This window comes from Phaethon aethereus, assembly GCF_964289735.1.
Source record: "Phaethon aethereus genome assembly, chromosome: 3".
In the NCBI taxonomy this organism is placed as follows: Eukaryota; Metazoa; Chordata; class Aves; order Phaethontiformes; family Phaethontidae; genus Phaethon; species Phaethon aethereus.
In genome coordinates, this window is record NC_138576.1 from 95,237,999 (window position 1) to 95,250,021 (window position 12,023).

Genomic DNA, 12,023 nt, shown 5'->3' on the forward strand with positions numbered 1-12,023 from the left:
TACCGGAGGACCACCACGGTGCACGGTTGCTGAGGGGGCCACGGCAATTGCCCTCACTGACTCCTAGAGCGCATGCGCAGCCCTTTCTCGCGCTCCGGGTTCGATTAGCCGGACTGCTGGGCAGTGTGCGGCCGCTACGCCGTCTCTCGCCTCGCGAGAGCGCCGGCGCCGCCGCAGCGATTGCTCCTGCCTGTTGCGGCCGGCGGGCGCCATGGCCGCGCGCGGGGCGTCGCGCCTGGCCTGGTGCCTCCGCCGGGTCGGGGTCAGCGGTGACTGGCTCCTGCTGGAGACCGGCACGCAGGTGAGCTGCGTTGGGCCGAGCCGAGCCGAGCCGGGCTCCGGCCCCTCGGGGGGGGAGGGGGGGGCGGCTGAGGCACGGCCATCGGTGCCGCACGGGGCTAGGGGCTGTTACCGGCGCCGCTTGGCCTGAGCTCCGTTGCGGCCTGCTCCTCCCTGCACCCGCGCCGGGGCAGGCGCGAGCGGCCGTCGGTGCGTTTTACTCCGCAGCTTTGTTGTTCCTTAACGCGCTTCCTAGGAGAAAAAGCCCCACCCCGTCCCGGTTAACGAGCAGCGGTGGTTAACTGCCGTTCGGAGGACCCGGCCGTTCAGCCCAGTGCACGCCCGGCCTCCCCGGAGGGCGGCTTGGTGGGGTGCCGCGCCCTGGGCGCCGCCCGGGGCAGAGGCAGGCGGCGGGGAGCAGCGCCCAGAACCGGCGCCTTTCAGCGCCGGTAACGTGCCAGGGCGGGGGCTGGCCCGAGAGCAGGCGTTTGAGTCTTAATTTGCCAAGTCTTCGGTTTTTAATCTTTTTTAACGTTTTCTTGTATGGAAATAGGAGTTGTTTGTGTGACAGTAATGTAAGCGTGGAGGAGGGGAGGAATCTGTAGTCTAATTAACAAAGGAATGTTTTGGCGAGGTTAACTACATAGTGAGTTTGAGCTTTGTGGCTTAAGTGATTCAGGTGTAAACGAGGCCATGTGGCTTAAGTGATTCAGGTGTAAACGAGGCCATGTGTTCCATCTGCTTTGGTTATGTTTCGGTATGGTACAGGAACAACGTATTTTCAGCGAGTGTTTTTTTTAATTGAAAAGCCCAAATGGCTTCTTGTGCTCTTTCCCTTAAACCCAGCAGGCAGACAGGTGTATTGAAGTTGGGGGGCTGTAAGAGGACTGCCGTTCTCACCGTCACAGTCAGGCAGTTGGGTGTTGTGGGTTCATGCAGTACCTAATTCCTTTGTGCTTATGCAAAAGGTATGCCTCTTAACTCATCTTTTAATGCTAGGCAGCTCTTGAAGCAAATGTATAGCTTTGTTGGTCTCCCATCACGGATTTGAAGGCAGGAGGCGAGCAGGTGTGCTCAGGGACGGACTTGAGTTCGTACACACGCAAAATGCCCAGCCAGGGTTCTGTTAATTGTGCAGAGGATCTCGTTCAAGGTGTTACTACTCCAGTTGTCTGCACAGTGCTACACACAGGCAACAGGGGGACTGACGGCGTCCCAGTACCGCAGGCTTGCCAGACCAAAGGCTGGCATGTTAGCACAAGCTCCTTTCCCTGGGCATTTAAATGGCAGCGCCAAACCGCACAGCTGAGGCGTGGGGATGTGCTGTGCTCTGCCAGTACTGTGGTGGGTGGTGGCGAACCCCAGCAGGCGAGTGGTAACGTTTCAGCCCCCCGTTGCAGTTTGCTCAATGATCGAGGGGAAGTTTTGTGACTGGCCCTCCTTGGTCTCACTTGTATTGGTGTGTGAGGCCACGCAGATGTGTGTGACCGGGTGTTAAGAATCGTTCATGTGGGTTGGGCATTTCTGTTGCAGCTGCAGGGAGAAGAGCAAAGCTGAGTTTATAACTGAATCTGCCTGAGTCCCTGTACTTTCCTACACATGCAATCCATGTTGCTAGAACACTAATATGTACCAGGCATCTAAGAGGTAGGGAGCAATGTTGCTTTCATGACCTTAGTTTGCTTCCTTACATTTAGTTATGACATGGGAGTCCGAGTTCTTGCTTTCAACTCAAGGTGAGACCTGCTCAGATGATGTGTAGTGAATGAACTTTACTTGGCTACAGCATCTTGCTGTCTTGTAGGAATTGGAAATTTATGCAAATGAGTTGGGATTGCAGGGGAAAGGAAGAGCAGCCTTCATCTAAGGCTACATTGGATCCATGCAATTATCGAATTACATGATAAGCTGACTGAAAACTCGTGCAACGCACAGATGAATAAGAAAAGTGTGCATGATTATCAGATCTTGCAAAGGAGGCAGTGGGGGGAGGGAGAGCAGAGCCATGCTTTAAATGGCAGCCTGCAATTAGATCAGATTTAATAAGATACTGTGAAATGGTATGATTAAATTATGTCCTTTCTTCCAAAGATTGCATTAGAGTCTAATCAGATTATTTAGATCACTTTCACTACTGGTTGTGAACTGCCTGTAGTTTAGTTTCTGAGTCTTAAGATTGATGGTATGATTTACAAAAGTATTGCGCATTTAGGGCACAGTTATAGTGCTTTTTTTTTTACTGGCAATTTTCTGGGCTATTTTTTTCCTGCATCTTTCCTGTTCGCAGGCAGTTGAACAGATGCAACTAGCAAAAGAATAAGGTAAAAAGTAATCTTGAGACCCACAAACAATTGTACTGGTTTGAAGAAATGGTGTTTATTTAGGTAGTGAATAAGGTGGGACATGGATGGATTGAAAGCAGCTTTGAGCAGCTTTGCTGCTGCTGAAGATTTCCATGAACAAAGGCTGTAACCTGCCTTAGGGCAATCACATTTTCCTCAGTGGGAGAGAAAGACAATACTTCAAACTTTGTAGGTTTCCATTTTCTATCCACCTCTGAATTTAAATGCAAAAAAGAAAAAAAAAAAATCATATTATCCTGAACTCTTTGGAAATAGCTATAAGATGCTAATCTAGGTAGGTCTCTTCTGTATTTAACTTGAAACCATATAAACTGAATTTACCATGTCGTTGCTGATTGCACTTATCAAACTACTTTATTTTTAGGTAACTATAGGCCGAGGATTAGATCTCACGTACCAGCTGGTGTCAAAAACCTGTCCCTTGATGATCTCTCGTAAGCACTGTGTTTTCCAGCAAAATGCAGAAGGGCAGTGGACTGTCAAGGATAACAAGGTACAGAGACTATTAAAGACCTTGTACTCTGAGATTCACTGAAGAGAATGCCCTGTTTGGGCTCAAACAATGTACGGACTATGATATAATATGGTACAAGTGTGATAGCAGGTTCATGGGAATGTGTCTTGTCTGTTGTGCGCTTCCAGCAGGAAGCTTTGGTATGCTGCAATTAGGATACAAACCTTATTGCTTTATGTAGATTTGTCTCTTGGTTTAGCATTTTTCAGACAACTGTAGTCTCGCCAAGGGCACTTTGCAGTCTGTGTACCTGATTTGTGTTACTCTCTTAAAAAAATAAGCCTAGGAATTCTGGCAGTATTCAAAAGAATAATATTACTGTAGCGCTAATGACAGGATAAACTGATACTCCTTATTGTGACACAATTGTTTTAATTGTAATTGACTACAAGAATCTATTGTTAGAAAAACCATGCTTCATGTTATGTTCAAATGAGTTTCTTCTGAAAGTCCTCCTCAGCTGATTAGAATAATAGTGTTGATATCAGAGTCCTCAGCTACATCCACTTTGACTTCAGTAATCTGTTTTTTATATCATGATCTCTTCACTTTCTCATTCAGGCTGAAAACTAAAATCAGTAACTTGCTTTAAAGCAGCACTGGTAGAACAAAAATACAGTGTCGTGCAGATTTGAAAGATGTTTGGGTCACCAGCAGATTAGTCAGAAAGGAATGGAGTGGTTACTATTAAAATTACACTGCTCTTAAACAAAACTCTGTTGCAGTACCTGTATTAATGTTAAAACTTACAGTTTTTGCATGATTTGAATCACCTATGGTAGATTAGCTACTAGCACTTCCTGTGTGTTATCACTGCTACCATTTTGTCAAGTTGTTTTATTGAATCTCTTTGAGATATGCCATTGTTAACGATTCTGCAGTTCATCTTGAGCACAGATCAGTTTTACTGTTCTTCAAAACTTTCTTGAGCTACTGTCTAATTTAAAAACCCTTTTCTTGCTTTGAACATTATCTCTAGAAGAACAATTTCCTTCTTTATATTCTCCCTGTATTTATGGAGAATTGTCTCTTTTTTGTTTAAGCAGTGTAAGCTATGTTCCTTTTTCTCTTCTAGTTTCTTCTTGAATTTCAGGTGGCATTAATCATTAAGAATAATTACTGCAATATTCTATGTCCTTGACAGTGATCTGTTGCAGAGCCTTTTCTTTTTATTGGTTAGTTCTGATTTCTGAAGCTTTTGGGCAGTTTTTCCCCTTAGAGTTAATTCTTTTCCTTCTGCACAAGCGCATATATTAATGCTGTTCTTGGTGCTTGTACACAAAATGTGTAATGCAGAAGTAATGCACAGTAAAGAATATAATGCAATAAATGTAATAAATGGGACACCATGCCAATAAATTGGATATTGCAAGGCTTATTTAAAGAGGTGCCTTGTTCTGACTGCAACACCGAAGAGGTTGGATACGTTTACAGTTGCCAGAAATAACTTGCAGAGGATTCTGTAACTGCATATTAAATTTTGCTGATTCACTGTTCATTTCCAGAGTCTAAATGGAGTCTGGCTTAACAAACAGCGCCTGGATCCCTCAAAAGCCTATCCTATCACTGAAGGAGACCGTATCCAGTTGGGAGTGCCTTTGGAAAACAGAGAGTCTGCTGAATATGAGTATGAAGTAATTAATGAAGAATGGGAGAAAATCAGACCCTTTTTAGCCCAAAGGAATGACCTGGGGAAAACTAAGAGTTCAAGAACTAAACGTAAATTTAGTTTGGAGGAATCCGAGACATCTGGATCAGAAGGCCCTTCAAACTCCAGATCCAAAAGAGACAGAGTGTCCTGTGACAATGAACCTTTGGGTAAATCATGGGGAAGGGTAGAAGAGGCCAAACAGTTAACAGAGAAGATAGATTTCAAGCTGCCTTCTGCTGGACCAAGTGAGGAGCATGGTGGTCCAGTGCGTGGTAGCCCTGTGCACTCTGAGAAAGCCATGTCTGTCCTCCATAAGGACCAGAAAGGGTCTGGTCTTGCACAGTCATGGACTGGCTTGGAAATGCTGAGGAAAACTCTAGTAGATATAATGAAGTTAAAGGTCAAAGTGCAGGAGAAGCAGACAGCGGTCCTGAACGTGAAGCAGAAGCGCAGGAAGTGTGCTCAGAAGGAGATCCTGGCAATGGAGCAGGAGCTGCAGGAGTTACAGGACCAACTATGCATGGAACAAGAGTATCAGCAGCAGCAGGTGGAAGAGCTGGAGAGAACGTTCTCTAAAGAGCAGCAGAAGCTAGAGGTATAATGCTAGTCATCTTTTTGGCCTGTATCTTTTCATTTTTATGGAATGACTAATAGAAGATGTTGATCCAAAATAAGATCTTGAACCATACAGTAACACAAATCATGTTTGTGCACGTTACCCCTGTTAAAATTGTCATGGAAGTATTTCTCTTCCAGACGTGTACCAAAAGAAACTGCAGAGACAGAAGGGATTGGGCTACATGGGGGATTCCGAAAAAGGCACAAAATAATTTTAAAAATTTTTTTACAAACAGGTTCATTACACCAAGATAGTAAAGCATTTCAGTGATTAAAAAAGTGTGCTTTTAAATTAAAAAAAAAAAAAAAAAATCAAAAGTCTCTGCCTGATCTCCTGTGGTTGCAGAGAGGACAGGTTGAAAAGTATTCACCTTAAGTGTGAATTTCTGTCTACTGTATGTCTGAATTAATGCCCAGTTTGCATGGTAAATCCATTCCCTTTCCAAGAAAGTGAGTTATTGTATGCCTTAATCCCTGCAAAGAGGGAGATTTTTTTTTTTTTTTCCATACTTTCAAAAAACCCTTTCTTGCAATCTGTAAGTGTCTTCAAGCAGTATATATATGTTGGTAAGTGGCTTTTTTAGATAACAAACTGAAGTCTTTCTATTTGAGTTTGCTCAAAATCTGGTTTAAAGTAAGTAAGAATTCATCTAGGATGGAGTTTCATAATTTATCAGTTACTTCCTTTAAAGTCTGCTGCTAAAGGCAAGATACCTGTATCAGAAGTGCAGAAAGTCTGGAGTTGTGTGCTTAAGCACAAGGGGAAGTTCAGCTGGAGCTGTAGGTATGTCTGACCTCTTTGAATGTGCTCAAAGATAGCTTTTTCTCATGTTTAAGTTGTTGCTGACTTGTTTGCTGCTATGAACATGCTGGTGCCTTTACAGCTAGCATAACGTAGAAGTGTTCCAAGTATGTAACTGTAAATGATATATCCAGTTTAACTCTTCACAGTAGATGATGGCTCTAATTTCTGTCATACCCATGTAACACTGGAGTGGAACATCTCAGGGTTTTCTGAAAACCAGTGTTGTTTCTTTAAGCATATCCTCTAAAGACAGTGTGCAAAGTAGTAATTTTTTGTTTCTTGCTTTCTTCAAGCTGTCTTCCCTGCCACCCCCCCCCACCCCCCCCCCCCAACAGTTTTCTTCCAGCAAAAAAGGTCTTGTTTTGGTTTGTTGGGTTTTTTTCCCATCAGGGAGTAAAGTGGCAACATGGGGAGGAGAATCTGAAGGAACAGCTGGCCCAGGTCCTGCAAGAGGCAAGTAGTTATGAGTCTAGATTTGGTCTAACTGTGTATCTTGGATATTTAAGTCTGTCGTAGTGCTATGGCTTCTTGGTGGAAGACTAGTACTTCAGGTGCAGATTGGATGATCTTCATCTATAGACCAAAATTCTGTCAGAAAGTGGCAGACCTCCCTTTATGGGAGTTGCCAGCAAATACTGTGAGAATATGCGTTCAGATTGAAAGCATTCAGTAGCTGCAATGATTTTTATTTGAATTTGGTCCTTGAGCTGGTGGGCTTTTTTGTGAAGTCTGTCTGCTAGGTACCTATTTTGGGGAAGTTGTTTTGGCAATTTTAACCAGATTAAAAAACATTCCTAACCAAGAGTGAAATTTTTTTCAAGAGATTGCCACATGCTTAGGTTTTCTAGGCTTTTTCCAAAAGGCCTTTTCTTTTGGAAAACTAATCTGAAAACAGCTTCGGGTAACCCTGCATACAGTGACAGGTTTTTGTGATCCTTATGTGTCAAATACCCCTTGATACTCAAGTGTCTGAGGTGCACTCAAAATAGTGACCATAAAATCTAACTGAAATGAGAGAGTAACCTGGGAGAGGGAAGAACAACTGCCATGACACTGGGAAGGTCATAAATAACTGGCATTACATTCCAATTTTAAGTTTAGCCTTAACTGCCATAACACTCCAATTTATGTAGGCATGTGTTGCTCTTTTAGGAGGAGATTAGGAGAAATGAGTATGCTGAACCTCGTGATTATGGCCATGTATATTTAATAGGATAGCTGATAATGGCACTCTTATAATTTCTGGCGTGGTATTGTTACAGCATCATGCTTTGATGGAAGAACTGAGCCGTAGTAAAAAAGATTTTGAGGAGATAATTCGAGCCAAGAATAAAGAACTGGAAGAAACCAAGGTAAGGAATTCTTACTTTTATTCATAAGTGAAACATTACATGCTGCAGCAGAGGAAATGATTTATTTAACATTTGTCTTGACTGTACTTTGCCTCCTATAGCGAAAAACTCCTGTATTTTGAGGTGGTAGCTGACTCTAGTTTCCAGGATTGGGGGAGGGTGCACCTTGCTCTGTTCATGAAGTAGTGTTGAACAGTCATTACTTGATCTTTCTTGGTGATAAAGCAAGCCCAAGGCACCTGAGCTGCGTGTTATGCATGAGAAGTGGGCCCATTCCACGCTTTCTTTAAAAAAAAATAAAAAATTATGCTTGAAAAGTGAGGTGCTTCATTTTCAGTTCGAGTGCATTCAAGTAAAACTGTATACAGTGTTCCAGCAGTCCTAAAAGGGTAGGAATTTGAATAATGCATGAGATAAGCCACTTCTTCCTTCCCTTGACACAAGGTGATGAGTGGAAAAATAGTTAAGGAGATCCTTTCCTCTGTCTTACTCTTGGAAATTATCACATTATCCACCTCTGGCTGTTTGCTTTATGGGTTTTTTAATGTCGTCTTTGCAACTCTGTCGCTGTCTCAAGTATAGCTTCAATTGGAAGAATTTCTCTGTTATTTTTAGAAAATAGAGCAGGTACCTGGGAGCCTAATTTAACTCCATGTAAAAAAAAATTTATTGGGTGGTTAAATGCAAGTAAATGTTTTAAATTCTTATGCTTCCTTTTTAAAATATTTGAGCTATTTTGTATGTTGGGTGTTTTGCTCTTTACATCAGCCATCAGAGGAGCTATTCGGTTGACTTAAGCCAAATTCATGCCAGGAAGAGGTTGAAAGAGATTCTGAAAAGATTGATCCAGCTGGTAGTTTCTTTAAGCTGAAGGGAATTTTGGTAATGGCTGCTGTTCTTGCTTGTAAGTTCTCTACAGTGGGTGGGAATATTCTCAATACTGCCTTGACTACAAAGAGGAGACGTTGCAGATCTGGGTATACAATAGACACAGACTTGGCATATGGAGACTTGGCAGTTGTATGAATTTCTACTTGTGCTACCTTCCCCTGCACGTGCACTTTCTGCCAATATTATATTGAGTAAAATCTTGTTCTTTGTTGATACATGGCTGTATGTACTTTTCCACTAGGAGGAGAAGGAAAAGGTGAGAGCCCAGAAAGAAGAGGTGTTGAATCAGATGAATGATGTGTTGGAGAATGAGTTGCAGTGCACAATCTGTTCTGAGCACTTTATTGAGGTATGTTTAAACCAGTATGGGTTTTCCAGTAAAGAGGAGACTTGAGAAGCATTCCCTAGTTCTGTTAAAGCAATAGTCAAACTTATTTCTTTACTTCACTAGTTTAACAGTCGCAGCAGACCCACAGTGAGTTGTGGGTAAAGGTTGGTAAGGGTTCAGAAATCCATTCTGTCAGCCTTAACTCTTCTTCTGGCGCAGCAAGTTCAGCTTTAATGTCTTTACCTGCATAGAGATGAGTGCTTAATCCTAAGATGCATATAAGCTTGCAGCAGTTTTGGGTGTTTTTGAACTGGTGCTCTGAGCTGCTGCTGACAGCCTGCTGGGGGAAGAATCATTTTGTAGTGGACCTTGCTTTAAGTTGGCTAGGGTTGGACTGCTTCAGGTTTAGATATAGGAAGAGGTTAGTAAAGGAAGGGAGGTGCAGAGTTCAGTCAAGTCCTGAACAGTTTATATTGTTCAGATAAACTTTTTTTTTGAGAAGGAGAAATTGTCCTGCTTGCTTTTGATTCTGGAAGTAGTAGGCAGGCTATGCTTGAAATGTAGACTGTTCTTTCCATTCAAGTTTTGCTAGAACTTCAGTTTCATTACATTTGTTTCTACTACAGGAAACCTGATGTGTTAGCCTTGTTATAACGACTTAAGAGCTAGCTGAAATTTTAATTTCTGGTTTCTCAGTAATTTAAGATGCTATTCTCTAGTATCTTGAGTTTTTCCATAATTTATGCTTTTCAAATTGAGGAAACTTACAACTAATTCTTTTTGTCTGTGTTTCTGACTTGCTATGATCTACAGTGAATCCATTAACCAGCTTGTGAAATTTGTTTGTACTCTGTCACGGGAAAGTTATTTTATGTGTAACCCTAAAAAGACTAAAGAAGGGGGCTTTGGGCTTCCTTCCCTTCCCTTATAGGAATCGTTCATCTAATGTTTTTCTGAATTCAGTGTGGGTTTTTTTGTCCTTGACAATGTTTGTGTGAGCATGCTCTGACAAGTATCCTTCCCTTGAATTCTGCAGGCAGTCACTCTGAACTGTGCACACAGCTTCTGCTCCTACTGCATCAATGAGTGGACGAAACGTAAAGTGGAGTGCCCTATCTGCAGGCAGGAGATCAAATCAAAGACACGCTCTCTGGTGCTGGATAACTGCATTGACAGGATGGTAGAAAAACTGGATGTTGACATGAAAGAGCATCGCCTGACACTTATCAGAGAGCGGAAAGGTGAGAGGTGGGTGGATGTGGCATGATGAATACAATCTCTCATTCCTTCTATTTTTTTAAAACTTTCTTTGCCACCTATATACCAAGGAGATGCTCAGGGAATGCAGCAGAAACACTAGAAAATTAATTTTAAGGTATGCTGTGTAACTAGCCTTACTGCACAGTAAAGTAAAATTAATAAAAAATTTGGAAAAATACGTCAGTGTGAATTGCCTAGTTGAGCAGGACAACTTAACTGTACTAAAGGTTACACTGATTCAGAGAGATCACTAAAAGCAAAACTATATGGAATGGGCCTTGACAAATTTAACAGGCATCTTTTGATTAAACTATTAACTACATCATTGCAAAAACTCAGCAGATCAATGCCTGGTGAGAAACTCTGGATTCTCTTCTGCGTGCTCGATTTGTGTAGGAAATTTCTGAAGGGAAAGTTGGTGTGTCATGTAACTGGCAGTTGCTTTGCCATGTTAATTGTTATAGAATTGACCACTGTGGCTTAAATGCATGATCTCTTGCCTAGTTGTAGCTAAAAGACTGTGTGTGACAGCTTTAAGTAAAACTCCAGTATGGGATACTCCTATTCTGCTTCCCTCTTCCAAATTTATTTCTAGAGCACTTGACAGTGGTATCTAGGTGCTGAAATGTGGAAGTCTCTTCCTGCTACCCCCTAACAAATTTCTGTTGCTGTGTTCCCTTAAGTAATTGTCTTGTTTTCCCCTCGTAGAGGTGAATGCATGATCCTTCATTTTGCAATGTGTCAAACCTTTTACCTAATGAAAGGTTTTTTTGAAACATTTCAGATTCTCCATGGTGACATAGAATGACATCGCTAAGCAGTGTTAGCTCAAATCCGAAATTATCGCTTATTTAACCAACTCTGATCCCCTCAGGAAATGCTACATTGTACAGAGACTGCCCAGCTCAGCTCCGTGAATTGCTTTCACCTCTGCAGAACTGACACTGCTCTCGTGTAATACGTATATCTGCAGAGTACGCCATAGCGCTATTGAAGTGTCTCATCAGGTAGCTTATGGTGATGGGATGAAGTGGTGCCTTTGTTGGAGCCCACTTTGTTTCCATGTGGTAAACCAGTGGTCTTCATGCTTGTTTGAACAAAAAGGAAATGCTCTAATGATATAAAATGACTATTAGCAGGAAATATTTTAGCTTCGCCATGACACATTTCAGGAGGAAGGATGAATTGTTTCTGTGCTGTCTTTTCATTCAGTGATGGAAACATGTTGATTGAGATGAAGATAACCATGTGTCTAGTTAAACATGAGTTCCTAAGAAGAAATCAGCTGAAAGAGAAATAATGATGCAAGTGGCGCTTGGGAAGCTCAGTCAGAGCTTCCCAAGAAGCCTTTCCAAGAGCCTTGGTGTAATTGGCACCAATAGAACAGCTTGAAGTCTTAAATGTATGGAGGTTTTGATGGGGCCGTAACTGTCCTGACCAACGGTTACTTGTTTGAGGGCTCCTTACCACATTTTGTGCCTTCCCTCTTTCTTAGCTGACAAGGCACTGTAATAGATAGCCACTACTGTTGCCAGTTGTGTGCCAGTGAAGGGATGAAGAATGTCTCCTCCTCATCTGTGCTATCTTAACTGGAAAAGGCATATAAGAAATTCAAGCAAACAAACAAAAAAGCATTCTTTGATCTTTTTATGCTTAAAATTAAAAAGAAAAAAGGCCTATGCCCTGCAGCTTGAAAGACCTGTTGCGTTAACTGACAGTAAGAGGCTATAAGTTTCAAAGAGAACTAGTAATTTAGCAGCATTTGTGGGTACAGTGGTCACTGCTAACTTTTTTTATCTGTATGCTTTGAATGCAGAGAAACAGAATGTGTTGGTGAACCCAGCCATGGACAATGATAGCAGTGTCATTTCTTCTATCTACTCCATCCTGTTGATAAGCAGTTGTGACAGTGAGGACTCTGAGGAGGATTCTTACTACAATGAAAGCTACTACATTATCTAA

The 12,023-nt window shown here is 42.2% G+C and overlaps 1 protein-coding gene across 1 annotated transcript; it reads left to right on the forward strand.

The window, feature by feature from the left end:
* Positions 1 to 91: 91 nt before the first annotated feature.
* Positions 92 to 12,023, forward strand: RNF8 (ring finger protein 8; the record flags this gene model as incomplete). Its single annotated transcript, XM_081998479.1, has 8 exons — positions 92 to 301; positions 3,007 to 3,135; positions 4,662 to 5,402; positions 6,621 to 6,683; positions 7,493 to 7,582; positions 8,715 to 8,822; positions 9,838 to 10,042; positions 11,878 to 12,023. Exons 1-8 carry the CDS (start codon positions 212 to 214, stop codon positions 12,021 to 12,023), a joined length of 1,572 nt encoding a protein of 523 aa, XP_081854605.1. The 5' UTR covers positions 92 to 211.